The sequence below is a fragment of the Camelina sativa genome, chromosome 15, assembly GCF_030686135.1.
Source record: "Camelina sativa cultivar CO46 ecotype springtype chromosome 15, ASM3068613v1".
In the NCBI taxonomy this organism is placed as follows: domain Eukaryota; kingdom Viridiplantae; phylum Streptophyta; class Magnoliopsida; order Brassicales; family Brassicaceae; genus Camelina; species Camelina sativa.
In genome coordinates this window covers 9,803,320-9,823,598 of record NC_141894.1, presented here as the reverse complement: position 1 = coordinate 9,823,598, position 20,279 = coordinate 9,803,320, and the positions used below count along the sequence as shown (strand labels likewise).

At 36.1% G+C, this 20,279-nt stretch overlaps 2 protein-coding genes and 3 pseudogenes across 4 annotated transcripts; all 5 read right to left on the bottom strand.

Annotated features, from left to right (window-relative positions):
- Positions 1 to 3,381: 3,381 nt before the first annotated feature.
- On the bottom strand, positions 3,382 to 4,872 carry LOC109129086 (F-box protein ETP2 pseudogene; annotated as a pseudogene). Its single transcript, XR_015581629.1, has one exon. The product of XR_015581629.1 is annotated as an F-box protein ETP2 pseudogene (transcript).
- A 2,878-nt stretch (positions 4,873 to 7,750) lies between these two features.
- On the bottom strand, positions 7,751 to 8,128 carry LOC147926446 (transcription repressor OFP14 pseudogene; annotated as a pseudogene).
- Positions 8,129 to 9,512: 1,384 nt separating this feature from the next.
- Positions 9,513 to 10,794, bottom strand: LOC104748322 (F-box protein ETP2 pseudogene; annotated as a pseudogene).
- Positions 10,795 to 11,334: 540 nt separating this feature from the next.
- LOC104746328 (Cysteine proteinases superfamily protein) lies at positions 11,335 to 13,043 on the bottom strand. Its single transcript, XM_010467784.2, has 4 exons — positions 12,426 to 13,043; positions 12,077 to 12,318; positions 11,845 to 11,991; positions 11,335 to 11,758 (listed from the first exon to the last, which is right to left on the bottom strand). Exons 1-4 carry the CDS (start codon positions 12,877 to 12,879, stop codon positions 11,510 to 11,512), a joined length of 1,092 nt encoding a protein of 363 aa, XP_010466086.1. The 5' UTR covers positions 12,880 to 13,043; the 3' UTR covers positions 11,335 to 11,509.
- A 1,926-nt stretch (positions 13,044 to 14,969) lies between these two features.
- On the bottom strand, positions 14,970 to 17,146 carry LOC104746327 (putative cysteine protease RD21C). Of its 2 annotated transcripts, none has more exons than XM_010467782.3 (5): positions 16,480 to 17,146; positions 16,144 to 16,382; positions 15,917 to 16,057; positions 15,405 to 15,839; positions 14,970 to 15,304 (listed from the first exon to the last, which is right to left on the bottom strand). In XM_010467782.3, the coding sequence occupies exons 1-5, from the start codon at positions 16,928 to 16,930 to the stop codon at positions 15,212 to 15,214; spliced, it is 1,359 nt and encodes a 452-aa protein (XP_010466084.2). In that variant the 5' UTR covers positions 16,931 to 17,146; the 3' UTR covers positions 14,970 to 15,211. The 2 variants fall into 2 exon arrangements, with proteins under 2 accessions (XP_010466084.2, XP_010466085.2); XM_010467783.3 differs by having other exon boundaries at positions 14,970 to 15,301; positions 16,480 to 17,042.
- Between the last annotated feature and the right edge of the window lie 3,133 nt (positions 17,147 to 20,279).

Genomic DNA, 20,279 nt, shown 5'->3' with positions numbered 1-20,279 from the left:
ATTTTGGTTCCCAAGATCAACATTAATCCCTACGATTATGACAATTAAATTAAATATGACTGAGTACACCTTAAGTTGCCTGCACAACTCCCCGGCAGCTTCCTTGTTGCAAACGAGAGGCATTTCCCCAAAGTAGTCAAAGCAAAATTGATCAGATCGATCGGTATCCCGTTCAACTCGGAAGTGGTCACAGGATTCGATTCCGGCCTCTTCCGCAGAACGTTTCCGGCCTGTCACCTGAGCGGAACCTTTTCCTTTGCCTTTGTCCTTACTATTATCCTTTTGGACTTTTTCTTTTTGGAACTGCTACTCGGTTCAGGGGCGAGTTACTCTGGAACGACAGATTCGACTGGTGGAGGCGGAAGCAAGGCATTGGAAGCTTCATGCCCGAGATCAGGTGTGATCAGGCCGTCATTGGAGTTCTCAAAGTTGATAAATTCATTCCCTGCTTGCTCGGACTCGGGATCAACGATCGGCTCATCGTTCGGGGTTACGGATCGGAGTGTTTCGGCCCTGACAACTGTTGTCACTGGGACCTCGGAGGACTGACCCAGTGAACTTGCGAAACTTGTAAATTTGGTCTTCGTCTTGCCCATAGCTTCTTCGACGCGCTATCGGGTAATCTGATCCCAGCTACGATTGACTCCCGCGAAAAGGACGTCCCTAACGTGTTGAAATTCGGACGGAAGCTTTCGAGCTGAGCTTGGGCGAGCTGCAAAACATTGAAAATCAAGATCAGGTCAGAACACGGGTGTCCAATCAAAACAAACAAGGGACGGGATGATACTGGGCAACATGTTCCACACTCTTTGTTGACCGCATCTCGGACTTTCGAAAGAGCGATCATCAACTCGGACATAGAAGTAGCGAGCCTTCAATTTCTTGAAGTTGCTGACTTTTTTCCCGGGAAGGAAATTATGAATCGGTTTTGTGTTGACCATCCATGACGCGCTTCCTTGGGCATTCTTAAAATTTGTTAATTGCTCGAAACACTCGACACCGAGGTAAACTTTGCTTCGGCCGCAATGGTGAGAGCGGCGACAAAGTTACAGATACTTCCCGGGGAGAGCTGACATATCGGGATCTGGCAGCGATGTGCATATCGGGTGAGCAGGCTAGGAAGAGGAAACCACAATCGGCATTTGGAAAAGAGACCCTCATATAGACAGATATACCCAAGTGGCGGGTTCCATGGACGCTGGTGCTCTCCGGGAATAATGATGTGGAAGCCGCAATCCCGTAAGCCGCACGAGTTCAGCATTGTGCGCACCGAATCGGCTTCACTAGTCGTCTTCTCGCCCCCAAGCTGACCTCGGTGATCTCGCCGAGAAAGGATGTCTTCGATCATGACCCCGTCTGGTGCGAGTCGTGTTGTTCCTTCGTTCATATTGTCTGACGGGAGATCAGAGGTCGAAGCAGCGTTGCCATGATTCCCGTGGATCTCTTCATCGACTAGAGAAGGAACTGACAAGGTCGGGATTTCATTTGACCTGTGTCTCGAAGAGCATTCGGCTCTCTCTTCGGATCTGTTTGACACGTCGCCCAGGTCCGATCTGATAGTCTGGGGAAGCCTCTTGCTGGAATTTTTACGGATCAGTGGATCGTTTTCCGTGGAGGACGAAAAATTCATTGCTGAGGTGAAGGATAACGCAGATCGCCGAAGAGTGTGGAAGAAGGCTTACGGAAGTAACAACAAATCAAAAAGGAAGAAGAGAGAGAACAGAGCAAATACCTTTGACAAATCGGCAAAAAGTGAAAATAAAGAGTGGGGTCGAGTATTTATAGCAAAGAATGAGCGACAGCCCTACGCGGAGTAATAATTACCTACTCAGCCTACGCGACGTTTCAGCTTCCGAGCTGACAGAAGCGACGCGTCGGACACGTGTCATTCAACCAATGGGTGGCAAAGCGATGCGACGATCCAAGTAATTAGATTCGGATTTCTTTACGGATTAAATCGGATATTCTCTCTTAGAGTCCGGACATTCGAATTAATTTCTGAATGTACCGAACTGAGGGGGGACTAATTGTTGGTGCGGGAATTAGCACCCCCAACATACCGATCTATACCCGACTAAAGGAACCGGTTATCTAAACCAGGAGTTCGACCGCAACTTGGACTTCATCTCTGAAGGCCCAATAAGGCCGAGAAGCCCAGTGCCGAGGTGACAGACCGACGTCTCAATTCACCCTGCGGCCGACCTAGCGAAAAAGGAAGGACTTTCCTAATCAGTTCGACCATAATTAGGAAAGTGAATATATTCTTTAGATCTTAGAAACCTATAAATAGAGAGCAATCCTCTCATTGTAAGATCATCCAGCAATTAATACAAAAACCCTAATTCCTCTTTGTTCTTGAGAAAAACCCTAACTTGTTTACCAAGAGATTTCAATTCTTCTTTGCTTGTTTACTTTGATCCGATTTCTTAGAGAGATAGTGTTATTGAATTTGTTTCCTCCCTCAAAGAAATTCATTGTAGAAATACAGGTGGCTTAATAAATAGAAGGGTGATGATTTCTAGCTGTACAACTTTGTAACTTGTAAGGGAAGGAAGAGATTAAATGTAGAGCTAGGTTATATAGTCACTTCTTTTCCTTTTGCATCCAGCTCGCCTGATTTGAACAAAACTTTGGACATAATTAAGCATAGTTGGCCAAGATTCTTTGAATTTGTCTACTCTAGATTCATATATATATATATATATATACTTTTTTGTTTCCAACAAACTTTGAACTTTGAACTTTGAACTTTGGACATAATTAATGCATTCAAGCAAGTTTTTGAAAAATAGTTTACGAACTTTGAATTAAGAAAAATTCAAATTTGAAAAATAGTTTAAGAACTTTGAATATTTGATGGTTTTTGGATCTGAAGAATTGAACATTACACGTGATCTCCTAATTATTTAAATTTAATTCCCTTTTTTCTAATAGATTGATGGATCATTTTGGCATTACAACATGTTTTTTTAGTGATTTTTAACATTGTGGCCAACGACTGTTAAGAATGTTATGCACGTACGTGGGATACAATTTTTGAAATGAGAGGAAGATGCAGTGCTGGGTCAAAAGTCAATCATATGGCTCTCTTCTTTTCATTATTTGCTTAATTAATTTTACGTTTTAACCACAGTTTCATACATGACCAAAACACATCTTCTTATGTGTCAGCTTATAAAAGAAAAACAGAGCAAATTAAGTTGTATTACAAAGTAATTTGGGGTTCGTTTTAATTTGTAATAATATTTGCAACTGAATGAAATAAATAACAGTTCAAAGATTCAAAGAACATATGACCAATGTTAAATCAAGAAAAACACAACCCAAAAAAAAAAAAAAAAGAAGAGGTTTAGTCACACCCATGCATGTATAGAGCTTGTTTTAGTCGCCACCTCTTTTCCTTTTGCCTTGAGCTTTTGCTTGCTTGATTTTATCCAAACTTGGAACATAATTAATAATAGATTGCGGACATACGTCCACTTTATCGGCTACAAATTCCAATGTTGTGACTATATTATCCTCCCCAACAATGTCTATATTATTTTTGACACATTCTATATCATAACAATTCAATAAACCACAATACACCAAGACTTTCTTCTCCTCATCTAACAAGAAACTTCCACAATCCAAAATTCGATGATGACGGCTCAGATCCAATGCTAAGACCTTGCTCCAAGAAACTTCTTTGGTCGTCTCATCAATCTTATTTGTCACCCATATCTCAGTCTTGGATCTTTCATCTCGCTGTGATAAAAACGCAAGCTTCTCTTCTCTAACAACTGAAAGGATACTATTTTCTAATGGAATACCCTGATCACAAGGAAGACGCACATGAACAGATTTCTCTGTTGAGTAATCGATTTTGAGCAAGGATAGATTTGGGAGCGTTTTTGTTTCATCACCAGCAAACGTGTAAGTGCTCCCCTTCAAGGACACAGACATATATGCCGATAAGCGCCAGCCTGGACATATATCACCAAGACTCCTCCATGTGTCAGAGTTAAACTCGTACATTTCAAAATTGTTTTTATTATAATAATAGCTCAAGACTCTGTAGCTCTTGTTGCAGGATTTGTTAACGTATCCGATATTAAAGGCGCGGACACCTTCGCTACGATCGCCGGTTCTGATCCACCTTTGTTCACCAGTTAACGGGTTCACGGGTTCCAAACCACGATTCTAGACATGTTAGTCCAGAAGGTGCATAACAACACTCCGTCACAGTGAATGACTCGTTCTATATCCAATTTAGCTGAATATTCAGGTTGAGGATCGATTAGGCTATATTCAGCTTTTACCTCTACAGATGGAATGGTTCTACTGAGATCGATGCTCACCGGACTGATACTGTACTGGTTTGTCAACATGAGAACCATAAACTGCTTTGTGGCTTTATCCAAGTGCTTTCTTGCGAATCTCCCATCATCGTTGAATAAACGGTTCCATCGTTTGCAAGTTGATCTTAATCGTTTCAGGGAAGTGGCCGGAACATGACAGAGTATTTCCTCTACCAGATCCTCTGGAAGCTCAGGTTTAGTCATTGATGTCTGAAGAAAACGTGCTTCTGAATCTTCTTTATCTAATTAGGGTTTTGCTTCTCATCTTTGTCGCCATATGTATTTATATGCCTCCCGCACCCATCAATTATGACTATTTTCCTTTTTCCTCTTAAATTTGTACTTCTATTACTTTTTTTTTTTTTTTACTTTTTTTGGCTTTCTATTGTCTAACTAGGTTTTAACCCACAATATTTTTTCTTATTTTTATATTTATGTTGTATTTGTTTGTTAAAAATTGAATGTTTTGTAAATGGACAAATAACTAAATTTTCCGGCCGTTTGTGTGGCTAAATGTTTATATTAATTTTTTAACCCGTAATACATTTCATGACCATTTGTTTGTTATATTTAGTTGTTTGTTTAGTAGTTCGGATTCTAATTTAATTTTTAATTATTGTAACAAAAAAAATAAGGGATTTAAATACATAATAAGTAATTTATACGCTGTGATTAAGTCATATTTTCTTAATGATATAATTATTTTACACAGTCTTAAATAAATCAACTAGATTTTATATATCAAATATTCTAATATTTATAGTGTTGACAAATAATAAAATAAGAATTTAACCTATGTTAGCACAAATTTAATGATATTTTATTAATTCAGACATATTCTCTTTTATAACTCATCTACTATACAACCATATTATACAATAGTTTAAACTTTTTTAATTTTACATATTTGTAATATTTTAATATTTATTAAGTTTATATATATTAATCATAATATTTAAATAAATGAGAATCAAAGTTTTTCCTACGTTAGAAATCAAAGCTCATAGGTTTTGGAAAACAAAATAAGAATCAAATTGTTGTTTTCTTTGTTTGCAAAGTATTCGGAAATAAAATATTTTGAAAACACAATAGAATGTGTGATTAAATATATTATAGTTTCTGTTTCCATATTGATTGCTGTAATTTTTTTAGTTGGAATGGAATGTAAAATATTTAGAAAACAAAATCTGAAATAATATTGTTTTTGGAAATTTTTAGGGATTAACTTTATAGATAAACTTTTAAATAAATACAAATAAAAAGGGAGAACCCAAAATATACTTAAAAAATGTATATATAGATTTGACTCCAAGTACATAATAATTAGTCGAAATCGTTTCTTTTTAAAAAGAGAGCTTACAACAGAGTAAACAAAAACAAACTTGCATTCAAGAAATCGTTTCTTTGTTTCCATATTTTGTTTGCTTTCTATATATTCTCTTTTTTTTAATATAATATTAAATTAGATTCGAAAATAAATACCTAAAAGAAAGCTAAATAACTAAAAGAAAGGGTTGACAAAAAAAAAAAAATAATAAATAAATAACTAAAAGAAAGGAAAATCACAGTCTAGTACTCAGCCATAGTAGTAAGCCTTTGTCGTAACGTCGGTTCCCATCTGTTGAACAGTTGAAGAGCTAAAAATTGATTTTGGATTTGTTGCTCAAGCCGCTTAACTAGCTAGTTGGCCTGCAGTAATAGGAGATTCGCCATGTCGTCTTCTATTGCGTTCCCACCAAAGTGAATGAACCGCAATTTGGAAAATATACCGAATGAGGAAGCCATGAAGCCGATCCTGCTGGTTGCCCGAAGTTAGTTGAAGGATTGTTTGCCAGTCTGTTGAGTACTGATCCTTGAACACGCCTTTTAGCAATAGCTGCCCACACGTCGGAAATATAACTTTCTATATATTCCCTTATTTGTCTTCAAGTGTAAATCGTTTCCTTTCTTATAAGGAGAGATTTAGAACAACAGAGAAAAACTTGCATTCAAGTTACTTGGGTGGCTTAGTAAATAGAACTTGAAGGGTGATGATTTCTAGCTGTACAACTTTGTAACTTGTAAGGGAAGGAAGCTACTGAATAATTTTTTTTATTGAAAAACACCATCGTCTTGTTCCGAACTCAATAATTTTTTATATAAAAAACAAGCAAATTCGACGAGTTAATCAAACAATTAATGTGCGATCATCAGGCATGAACCCTCACAAAAAGGTAAGCTAAATCCAATGGAAATTAAAAAAACAAAAAAAAAAAATCTCGAAAGCAGATCAGAGAAATGAATAATCATAGAATCAGAGAAAAATGACAAAATCGAAGCATAAAAAGTTAAAAGGCAAAGAAGGAACCTCAGAGATCAAGAACCATATATATCCCGAGGGAAAACGCTTGCTTGGCGGATGAAAAATCAAAAGCGAAAGAGTTAAAGAAGATTTAGAACGCGCGCTATGTTCAGGAGCAAAGCCTAGGGCTCTCGAGATATAGTGTCTCTCGATGATCAAGTCACGTGGGAGTTTTCGTCAACAAATAAATCTGTGCCGTTAGATCTTTTATAAAAACGTTTTGATGGTTTTTGGATCTGAAGAATTGAACATTACACGTGATCTCCTAATTATTTAAATTTAATTCCCTTTTTTCTAATAGATTGATGGATCATTTTGGCATTACAACATGTTTTTTTAGTGATTTTTAACATTGTGGCCAACGACTGTTAAGAATGTTTCATAAGAGAGTTTTTAGTGTTTTGTTGGAAAAAAATTAATCAGAAAAAAAGAAAAAATGCAAGGGAGCCTCTTATATAGAAACCCCAATTATGTTCTAAGAGACGAAACGTGTCAACCTGCTGTTGGCCAGGAAAAATAATAGAGAAGGGGAAAAAAATTTGGCTTGCAATTAATTTTAGATTTTATTTGTTTCGTCTCTCTCCCTCTTTCTCTCGCTATCGAAGACTCGAAACGACAAAGGCGAGAATTTGGAGTCGAAGGTTCTGGAGGAAGAGGAGATGCGTAACGGAGGCGAAGGAATGACTCGGCCGTGTCCCATCGTGATGCTTGAATCGTCTCCGTGACATGAAGCAGGCGATTTGAATTCGGAGTCCACTCAATCGGAAGAGATTGAGTCAATTGGAATCAGAGGGTAAGTTTCTCAATACAATAGATTGTAATCCCGATTAGTGTTTTATGATTAGGGTTCTTTGATTTCGGATCCCAATTTATGGTTATTTTAAGTGATGCCTTTGATCGATGATCACGATCTCCTTGGAAGAGACAGTTTTTGATATTCTTGTGATCGCCTTATATTATTAGCAAATGATGTTCTCTCTTTGGTGTTGTTGTTGATGGTTCTGTTCTGATATGGGTGTGTGTTAATGTTATGATCTCGTTTTGATTCTGTCTTTCATGTGTGTTGATGCTATCTGATTGATTTATCATCAGTGTCTTGTGGGGACTTCCTTTTCTCCTTGTTTTTTGTCAACCGGTGGTCTTCATGGTTAACCTCCCGGTCGTCTCGGATGCAGAGGGATTTGAAGTTCTCCTCAAGAAAACGATCAATGTCGGACAAGGTGGCGGCGTGAGCGGAGTCCTGGTAAACGGGTTTGTCTTTGTTGAACCTGGTCTTGCTGTTGCGTCGTCTGTGCTTGAAGGAGAAGGAGAGCTTCTTGGGATGCTTACTAAGCACCCAATTCTTAGAGGATGAGAAAGAATGGGAAGACGAGAGTTGCAGCTTCTCTGTCTCTCGTTTGATCTTTGACAGGTAACCATGCAGCGATTTCTGCAACGGGTTTGGCATATCTATCCTCGGATTGGTTTGCTCTACAAACAACTACGCATGATGAAAACAATCTCTCAGATTCTATTCTCTTTTTCTTTGGTGATTGATATACGCAGGAAGGGAAGAATGGTAGCGGGGTTAATTAGTCAAAATCTGAAACTGTTGTTCAACGCTTTTACGTTGTTGGTAATCTCATTAATTAATAGCAAGTTATTTTCTTCATTCTTTGTGGTGCATATGTCTACTCTAATGATATGCGCAGGAAGGGAGGAATGATCAATGCAACGTCTCCCTCGTCTCCAGCCTAATTAGTGTTTTCTCTTAATACTTTACTCTAATGATCTCTTTTAAACTCTTTGCTTGTAAAGAAGAGGAAACATGTAGTTGTTGGTTTTATTGGGCTTATTCTGTTATCAAGTTTGCATATTCTCATTTGTATAAGTTAGAGAAAACAAAAAATGAGAGTAGTAAAAAAAAACATAAATGGCCGCCCATACATCTCTCCACCAAAATTTACTTATTTCTTTCTTCACAACAATAGTCAAGAAATCTCAAATATTGCTAAACCATTGTCAATTCGTGGTTTTCTATAAACATTGTTAATGTTGCTGTAATGTTTTCTCACCATTTTGTGTAATATATGTGCTCCATATTAGTTGCCTATGATTCTCATTTACAAATCTTTAACAAAACAGATGAAGAACCTCTGTTTTCAAAGTTTTTCAGAAACAAAAAATATAATTCTAGTTTTGTATCTTTGAAAATTAATTAAAATGCAATATTTTTAAATTTTATAAAATCTTAAATGTTTACACATTTATACCATTTCTGTTCTATTTAAAATTTTAAAAAACAATATTTTTAAAAATAAGAGACCCAAAATAAGAACCTACCAATAAAAGAGAAAATTTTATCTAAGAGATCATGGGTTCTTATATTCCAAACAGTACACAATTAATTCATAAAAAAATTAAGAACTCCCCTTATATGAACCTCCCAATAAACTTGCTCTTATGCACGTACGTGTGATACAGTTTTTGAAATGAGAGGAAGATGCAGTGCTGGGTCAAAAGTCAATCATATGGCTCTCTTCTTTTCATTACTACATTTCTTTTGCTTAATTAATTTTACGTTTTAACCACAGTTTCATACATGACCAAAACACATCTTCTTATGTGTCAGCTTATAAAAGAAAAACAGAGCAAATTAAGTTGTATTACAAAGTAATTTGGGGTTCGTTTTAATTTGTAATAATATTTGCAACTGAATGAAATAAATAACAGTTCAAAGATTCAAAGATATGACCAATGTTAAATTAAGAAAAACATAACCCAAAAAAAAAAAAAAAAAAAAAAAAAGGTTTAGTCATCACACTCACACCCATGCATGTATAGAGCTTGTTTTAGTCGTCACCTCTTTTCCTTTTGCCTTGAGCTTTTGCTTGCTTGATTTTATCCAAACTTGGAACATAATTAAGAATAGTTTGCGAACATAGGTCCACTTTATCGGCTACAAACTCCTCCTCTATGACTTTATTATTATCCTCCCTAACGATGTATATAATGTCTCTGTGATAGTCATCATCTTCAAACAATGTGTCACAATACACCAAGACTTTCTTCTCCTCATCTAACAAAAAACTTCCAAAATCCGAAATTCTAAGATCAGGGCTCATATCGAATGCTAAGACCTTGCTCCAAGAAACTGCTTTGGTCGTCTCATCAATCTTATTTGTCACCCATATCTCAGTCTTGGATTTTTCATCTCGCTGTGATAACAACGCAAGCTTCTCTTCTCTAACAACTGAAAGGGTACTCTCTTCATATTCAATACCCTGATCACAGGGAAGAGGCACAGGAACAGATTTCTCTGTTGAGTAATCGATTTTGAGCAACGATAGATTTGGGGGCGTTTTTGTTTCATCTTCAGCAAACGTGTAAGTGCTCCCCTTCAAAGACACAGACACGTGTGGGCGTAAGCGCCAGCCTGGACATATGTCACCAAGACTCCTCCATGTGTCAGAGTTAAACTCGTACATTTCAAAATTATGGATATCACAATAACAGCTCAAGACTCTATAGCTCTTGTTGCAGGATTTGTTGTCTCCTTGGCAGTATCCGATATTAAAGGCGCGGCCACTTTGGCTACGATAGCCGGTTCTGATCCACCTTTGTTCACCAGTTAACGGGTTCCAAACCACGATTCTAGACATGTTACTCCAGAAGGTGCATAACAACACTCCGTCACAGTGAATGACTCGTTCTATATCCAATTTAGCTGAATACTCAGGTTGAGGATCGATTAGGCTATATTCAGCTTTTACCTCTACAGATGGAATGGTTCTACTGAGATCGATGCTCACCGGACCGATACTGTACTGGTTTGTCAACATGAGAACCATAAACTGCTTTGTGGCTTTATCCAAGTGCTTTCTTGCGAATCTCCCATCATCGTTGAATAAACGGTTCCATCGTTTGCAAGTTGATCTTAATCGTTTTAGGGAAGTGGCCGGAACATGACAGAGTATTTCCTCTACCAGATCCTCTGGAAGCTCAGGTTTAGTCATTGATGTCTGAAGAAAACGTGCTTCTGAATCTTCTTTATCTAATTAGGGTTTTGCTTCTCATCTTTGTCGCCATATGTATTTATATGCCTCCCGCACCCATCAATTATGACTATTTTCCTTTTTCCTCTTAAATTTGTACTTCTATTACTTTTTTTTTTTTTACTTTTTTTGGCTTTCTATTGTCTAATTTGCCTCCAAGTACATAATAATTCGACTAAAACGTTTCTTTTTAAAAAGAGAGCTTTCGAACAACAGTGTAAACAAAAACAAACTTGCATTCAAGAAATTTGGGTGGTTTAGTAAATAGAACTTGAAGGGTGATGATTTCTAGCTGTACAACTTTGTAACTTGTAAGGGAAGGAAGAGATTGAATGTAGAGCTAGGTTATATAGTCACTTCTTTTCCTTTTGCACCCAGCTCACTTGATTTGAACCAAATTTGGGTGGCCAAGATTATTTGAATTTATCTACTCTAGAATCCTTTGGTGTGACTATCTTATCCTCCCTCTTTGGACTTATTATACTTGTATTCCATCCATCTCTCACAATACATGTAGACCTCGTCTTTGAACTTATAATACTTGTCTATTTTGAGGAAGGATAGTGTCTATTATCTAATTTTCTTGAAAGAGATTCATATCACACAACAACCAAAACCATCAGCATCACAACTCTTTCTGTACTTAGACTGTGCTGTCAAGCAGGTTCTTCAAATACAAGATAAGATTGGAATCTTCATTAACATTAACATGTTGTGAGACTTTGACTTGACCCCATTGGATTATTTAGTAAAATATTCAAAATTAGTTCTTAATCATTTACCGGAAGAGCAAATTAAATCTCCGACAACAAATCAAACGACGACGGGAATGATGATTTGGTCGGGTAAGACGCCATCATTGCTACACCACATTTCCCAAATGAGTCATTGATGTTACGTTGGAGCTTAACGTAACCGCTTTCTCCCCAGTTTGATCCCCATGAGTTACGAATGATCCAGTAATCTTCACCACTTGAGGATCCATACCCAACCACTACCACACCATGGTCCAAAGATATTCCACATGTTCCTCTCATCACACCCTAAGGAAAAAAACACACAAACATAGATTTTTTGGGTACGTTTCAAGAAAAACCAATTTTGAACCAAGAAAGTGATAGAAAATTACGGATTTGTAGAGCTGGAAAGCTTGGCTACTAGCTTCAATGGCAACACTAACAGGTTGATGAGCAACAGCCTTTTGCAAAGACTTCTCATCGTCTCTAGGAACATCTTCGTAGCCATCAATAGTAACAACAACACGAGTGTTGTTATTCTGCATGATCATTAAACATTGATGAAATATAATGGAAAATTAACAATAACACCAAAATCGAGCATTATATTGGTTTATTAAGAACCTTATCGGCGTTGCACAAGCCAAGATCATTGGCGTTATAAGGGTAATCTTGATCTGACTCAATACCACCGTTTTTCATAATGAACTGAAAAGCGTAGTTCATGATACCTCCATCACATCCAGCGTTGACAAAACCTCTGTCACAGTCAACGAGTTCTTGCTCCGACAGAGATATTAACTCACCGGTCTTGATCTGGTTTATCCCTTCAACCGCTCCAACCGCAGAAAACGCCCAACAGCTTCCTATTCAAAGAGAAATCTTAATTCACAATCGTTTCAAGTTCAGAAAACGTGGAAATTGATCCAAATTAATCCAAAAAGCTATATGAAGAAATATCTAAATTGCATACCACAGTTTCCTTGATCTTTGACTGGTACAACTGCGCCTTTCTCTCTCCAATCGACTTCATCAGGCAAAACATCTCCTTCTTGATACAAGTATCTCTCACTTTTCACCGAACCTTTACTTCTCTCCATCTTCTTCCGCAAGTAAATAGCTCGAAACTCATCATTTGTTAGATCTGCGAACCGGGTCAAACCGACTTCGTAAGTCCTATTCTGAACCGAATTGTGCTCGTAGATGAACTTCAAGTTGTCTTTGAAGATCTTGAAGCGTCTCTCTTTCTCTCCGATACCATTATAGTTCTTTCGATTGTCCACTAGCCATCGCTCGTACATCTGCCGCACTTCCGCCTCGTTCTGCTTCGTCTCTGTTGATGTGACGACTCCAAGAGACGATGAAACTAGTAATAATACAGAGAGGATCACGAGAGCTGAGGTTATATGTCTGATTCGAGTAGCCATTGGTTTTTGTGTTCCAGTGAGATCTGTGCCAGAGTTTGACGTTAAGACAAGAAGAGGTAGAGCTGGATCAGTTGTGTTTTGGGATTGGGCATTTTCTTTTATTTATATTTTATTCTCACCAATAAAATATTTAAATCATATCATATTTTACAATCAATCATTACATCACGCGTGTATAATTCTACAATTTTTATACTAAATATTTTTCATCAAACGTGAAAGAGGGTAATTCAATTATTGGAGGATGGTTAAAAGAGAACAAATTGATTAAACCCGATCAGTTTTTTTCTTGGTTATTTTTGATAACACGTTACGGTATGTCTAGGACTAAAATTTAACTTACGAGAAACACGATGTGAATGATGATGATGATACGCTGTTACCAGCAAAAGATTGGTTAAAGTATATTATTCAAGGAAGATGACAATAAGTCAATAATGCTATAGAAGCAAATATGATATTACTTCTTAAAGTTTTACAGCAAGTAAAATCAAATCTAATATAAACACATTAACCCACAGCTTAACAGCATATACATGTACACAGTCAACAATTTATTATGAGTATACATGTACATGTATAATCAAAAATCAATTACATAAAACTTCCATAATTAATACTCCATAAATTAATAATTGCTATAAATTAATATATTTTCCGGTTCTAAGTTAGACTAATGTAATTTTGGGCACAATATGATAATAGAATAAAATAAAAAAAAATTAAACAATTTTTTCTAAATATATGATCTCATCAATAATATAAATTAATAATGTATAAAACTATCAAAATATATGTATATATATATATATATATATATATATATATGCACATTAATTTTTGTTAGAGTTTATTTTTAAGAATTTTTCTCTATCTAAAACTTTGAGTGTTCTTTTTTTTTTTTTTGGTCAGCATTGAGTGTTCTCTTCAAAACATGATAATTAGTATATTTTCCTTGTAATTGATTCCATAAAAATAATAATTATAACGATTAAATCTTTTTTTTCAAATTTCTTTTTGAAAAATACCAAATTAGGAAAGTCTCACATAATTTATTGATAAATTAAAATCTCTATAATTTAATAGATTTTTACGATCCTAGCATCATTAATTTATATAGGTTTTACTGTAGTTAAATCCCGCTCTTTATATCATGTTAATTGCATTATTAATACATAATCCCAATTTAACAACATATACATAGATGTATAACATAATCAACAATTTATTATGATGAGATTTTGTAATGCTTTTGCAAAAAATAATTTTGGACTTAAAAATATTGTCGAATTTACCTACACATATGTGATGTCTTGTTTTCGACTCCCAAAAACAATCATATCGAAATTTACAAGTGTTGTAGCAAAATTCGGTCAATCTCCAAGTCACACCTATAATGAAAATCAGATCTAAACATTAAGAACAAATTATCTACAATTAACAATAATAAACGTAAAATAATCAGAATTAGGTCTAAACATCAAAAACAAATTTAATATATAATCTAAATCAGATATAAAAGAACTAATACAACCTCTGTAGAGAACTAATCAGCTAGAAGTTAATAAATAATAACTAAAAAATCAAATGTAAAATTTATTAGAGAATTAAAAAAAAACTTACTATGATTTTCATGTAGGTTGTATACCTCTTGTCTACGCTCTACGGCAAGAGAGATATTTTAAGAGAGTAGGGAAGAATAAAAATTTCAATTTGGGATTTTGTTACCTAGTATATATTATTGCTAGAGAAACATTTCAGGTTCCCTCATTTTAATGTTACATGTATGTCTGTAATATACATAAAATAATACCTTAAATCATACATTATAATCTTGAGATGACATTTTACACTTGAGCAAAAATTGCAACAATGATGACTGTTGACTTTCAAAACTACTAAAGTTTCATACTACTTTGAATTATATCATATGTGTATGATTAGAGAGTGATTCAATTATTGGAAGGTTAAAAGAGAACAACTAGATTAAACCCAACTCTTTGTCTAGCTTAACACGTTATGTTTAGAAATTTGAAGGCTAAAATTTAATTTACAAGAAAAAAGATGTGAATGATGATGATGGTACTCTGTTGTCTTCAATTTGGTCAAATTTTATTATTCAAGGAAGATGACAATGCTATATTGCTAGGAGAGCAAATATCATATTACTTCTTAAAAATTTACAGCAAGTAAAATCAATTCCAAGATAACACATTGAAATTAACGAGAGTAGTCAAACTATGATCCAAACTTAATTGGAAGTGTCTTAAAGACAGAAGACTGATTCTTGATAACGTGGGATGAAAAGCAACTACATAGGTTCTTCTCTTCCTTAAGCGCTGCTTACAAGCACGTTTGTGGACTTTGTAGTCCCAATAGCTGGTCCTCGTGTCAAGGCTTTTATGCTTAACGGACTGTTTCCCTTCTATCCACACCACATTTTGTAGACGAATCAGTTTAAAACTTTAAAGGAAACAAACAAAAGCAAAGTGTCTTTAAGCCATAAGAAAGAACAAGAAACTAACCATTCTACAAGTACCGGCCTTCAGATCGCAGACTGGGTATGACTGAGGACAGCAGCTAGAACCGTCGTCACAGCAAGTAGCTGACTCGATCGGACAACATCCCCAGCTATAGCATTTACCTTCGTACTCATAAAGACAACAACAAGTGGACTTAGGTGGACAAGTGTAAGACTTGTCACAAACAACTGGTGAAGGTAGGGGTGGCTTTGGTGGGTTTGAACCCGATGATTTTGTAGGGTAAGACGCCATCATCGCCACACCGCATTTCCCTGATGACTCATTGATGTTACGTTCTAGCTTAACATATCCGCTTTCTCCCCAGTTTGATCCCCATGAGTTACGAATAATCCAGTAGTCTTTACCACCTTCTGATCCGTATCCCACGGCTACCACACCATGGTCTAATGATGTTCCACATGTTCCTGTAAACACACCCTGAAAAAAACAACAATAGGAATTGGAAAACAATCTTGGATGAAGCGACACCAAGGTAAGGTTCATTGAAAATTTACAGATTTGTAAAGCTGGAAAGCTCTGCCACCGGCTTCAATGGCGACACTAATAGGTTGGTTAGCAAGAGCCTTCTTCAAAGACTTCTCATCGTTTCGAGGAACATCCTCATAATAATCAATCGTAACAACACGAGTGTTCTTCTGCAAATAAATAAAACAACAACACAACACATAAGTATACAACAACATTGTCAACCAAACTACAAAAACATTATCGTTACTCGTACCTTGTCAAAGTAGCACATGTTGACATCAGTTGCAGTATAAGGATAGTCTTCCTCTGTATCAATCCCACCGTTTTTAATAATGAACTGAAAAGCATAGTCCATAAGACCACCAGCACAACCACCATTGTAACTCGTGTCACAATCAACTAGTTCTTGCTCCGACAAAGATATCAACTCCCCTGTCTTAATCTGGTTTATCCCTTCAACCGCTCCAATCGCAGAAAACGCCCAACAACTTCCTGTTATATATCATCAAGTCACACTAATCAGCTCAAACACGAAACACAAAACGCCAAAAAAAAACAGAGATTAAAACGCAAACGCAATAAGACGTACCACAGTTGCCTTGATCTTTGACTGGATTCACAGCACCTTTAGCTCTCCAATCGATTTCATCAGGCAAACTATCACCAGCCTTATACAAATACCTTTCACCTATCACCGGAACCCTAGTTCTCTCCATCTTGCTCCTCAAGTAAACCGCACGAAACTCGTCGTTAGTCAAATCAGCGAACCGGTTCAACCCTACTTCGAAAGTCCGATCCGGTACCGAATTGTGCTCTTCCACGAACTTCAAGTTGTCTTTGAAGATCTCGAACCGTCTCTCTTTCTCTCCAAGCCCGTTGTAGTTTTTTCGATTCTCAACTAGCCACCGCTCGTACATCCGCCGTGCCTCCGCCTCGCTCCGCGTCGTCTCCGTCGCTGTGACGCCGCCGAGAGACAAGGAGATCAGTAACACAGAGAAGACTGTGAGAGCTAGGGTTACGAATCTGATTGAAGTAGCCATATTTGTTTGTTTTTGTATTTTGTATCGATTTCGGTATATTCTTTTGCAACTGTTGCGTTGAAGTATTTATAGAGTTTGAGACTTTTGTCGTCGAGAGAAGAGATTGGGATAGATCATAGATGTGTTCTTCGTATTGGCTCCGACGTGTCATCTTATTTTTTTTATTATTTTTTTTTCTGATACAAGAATTAACTAATGTCACATCACATGGTGATTAAATGGTTCAATTCATTGTAATATTGTATATATACGATATACAGTCACATATTCACATAGTGTTGTTCAAAATTTAGTTACATAGTTTGAACTGATAATTAACGAAATTATTCATTTTGATTTGATTGTCTTTAGTTATCTAGATATACTATAATATTTTAGATAAATTATTTAACATGATATGTTTTTAATATTTAATAGGGTGATATAATAAGATTTGTGGAATCGTTTACTTCTAATTACAAGCAATGTATCTAGTTTGGAAAACCTAGTGCTAACCTTTCACAGAGTAGTTTCTTGACGACACTAACCTTTCCCGGAAGGTACTAGGAGCCCATATGTTACACGCACTTTGGCCAAACTATAAAATAACACACCACTGTATACATATTATTAAAGTTCAATATCATAATAGTATTTTTTTGATGTCGTGGTCATACATGGTATTACTATTATATGTTTACACTAAACCGACGAAATATTCCTTAAAAACTTTTATATAATTTCGACTAAAAAAAAAAAGGAACGAGGAACTCTTCGTCCCTAAGAATTTAGATTTCTATTAGATTATTACATTATGTATGTAATCCTCGTTTCTGAACACATCATATGTCTTTGTTTAACCAAATATCATATGTACATTATCTACAAACTTTAATTGCTACTAGTGAAAATTGAGATGATTTTATTAGGGTTAGCAGCATTCTTCATTTTAGTGTCACCGGCCACAAGCTTTTAGGGTCTATGGCTATGTTTTAAACTACGGTACACTATATTATTATTTTTGAATAACTAGTTACTATTAAGTTAATACTTTCTTCGTTTCAAAATATATGATGTTTTAACTAAAGCACGTAGATTAAGAAGTCTTTACTTTTAACAAGTTTAATCAATCATAAACAATACTGCATAATATAAAATACTAAACTAATCTAAAAATTGCATAGAAACTTGAAAACATCATATATTATGAAACAAAAAATTTCTCTAAAACATCTTATATTTTAAAACGGAAGGATTATTTTGTGTTGGCTTTATGAAGTAACTAAATAGAAGTTTCGACTTTTACTGTCTTTAAAGTTTAAACTGACTTGTATGTATTTTTTTCAGCTGCTATATGTCTTTAAACTTTTACTGTATTTTTTTCAGCTGCTATATGTATGGTACGATATTCGATTGAAACCCTTTTGAAATATGGCTGAGTATTGGGACGGTCTAAATCATTAAAAGCAGCACCCGTTAGCATATTTTGTTCTGTATTTTGGTTTAACCACACAGATCCACAGTATATATGGTTCGATAAAGTATGTCATTATGTCAAGAGTCCGAGAAACAAATTATATTAAAGATTGGGAAAAGGTCAGTACATCTCAATTTTCTAAACATACTACTTTTTTATTTTTTTTTTATTTGTCAAACGCATGCTACTTGCTCAATAATTTAGGGGTACATTTATAGAACCACATAGTCTTATAAATATCCGGGAAGTCAAGAAGAAACTCATTGGATTTAGACTTATTTATGTTATTATTTATGTCTTCTATAAGTACAATTATTATTCATGAAATCAGTCTAATAAATGTTGAACAGTTCTTTTATAATGTTGTACAAGTATGGAAGAGAAAAGGATAGTTAGATAAGATCATAGGTAGAGGCAAACGTCACAAGACAAAAATGGCCGGACAACGTGCAACAAAGTTATTATAACTACCATACCGAATCTAATTGTTTTCTAAAGAATTAAGGTAAACAACAACTCGTCTTCATCTAATGGTCGACGAAGACGAAGAAAAGGATAATCATTGAAAACGAAGTAATGTTAGTTATAAATTAATTTTGAATTATTTATGGTTTTTACCTTTTTAAAATAAGATAAAATTGTATTCAACCAAAAAAAAAATTAACTAATATATCCTTGTTTCGAAGTTAGTAGAATAAACAGCTTAATAAGACAGAACTATAAGAGCTTATCATCTTTATTTTAAACCAGAGAGACGTAACCCGTTACTTGGTTTTGTTGAGTTGAGCTTGTTTAGCGAATATACGCGGTTACGGACAATGCGGTCATGCGGTCGATGCCCTTGGCTGTCTTTGGAATTATTTATCATTATCTAAACCCATAATAGAAAGATACCTTGTGGTTTTTGAATTTAAAATTTTTACTTTTCTATTTTTGCTCGTAACTAATGTCTTTCTTTTCTTTAACCTCATCACTAATTATGCCAAAAGACCATTTGAGAGAAATCGCATGCGTGGTTCTCACTTGCGGCGATTTCTCTCTCAAAACTCCTTCTCTTATGATCACAACCTCGTGCGTCGTCGGTCAGATTCTTCATTAATTCCGGCGACGAAGAGGACTCGTGGCTCATGGTGCTTCATCCGTAAACTGATGCATCAGCTAGGCAAAGCTCTTAGATCAAAATCAAGGGAGAAGTGGAGGGGAGAAGTTTATGTGCGACACTGCCTGTGAGAGCTCCATCGCCGGTGTAGCGACGCAGAACAGAAGAAAGAGATCCACAGCGAGGAACGAGTGAGGATGGTGGTTAGATCTGCGGACTGGAGATTCTGGAGGTTTCGATGCGCCGTTGTTCGATGGAGGAGGTCGTCTGCGGCAAGGCGAAGCTAAGCACCGTTGAAGGTTTGCAGATCTACTCCCTACCGCTATTTCTCTCTCACGACTAAGCTTGTATCTCCTCGACGAAGGTAAGCTCGGTTATCTTCTTCCTCCTCTCCCACGGTTCTACGGTGGCGGGATGGCAACGGATCCTGGATCACCATCTCCGTTCGACTCACAGCGTCCAGGCACACCGGAGGTCCTGTTCCGGTATGTATCCGCAATCCTTGGGCGGCGGCTCCAACAGAGTTCTTCTTTTGGGGATTAGAGTTTCATGTACCGGTGAAGAGAAACCGAGTCGGTTTTGTATTATGTGGTTTGTTTTGGTTTGTTGTATTCGATTAGGCCTTTAGGGGATTGTAATGGACCTAAATCCGAAAATAGCCCATTAAACACTTATTTATATAATTTGAATACCCTTTAACCAAAAAAAAACAAAACAAAAAAAAAAACTCATCGCTAACTATACCATGACAGAGAGACCGTGAGACTCCAAACTTCTTATATGTATTCCATGAG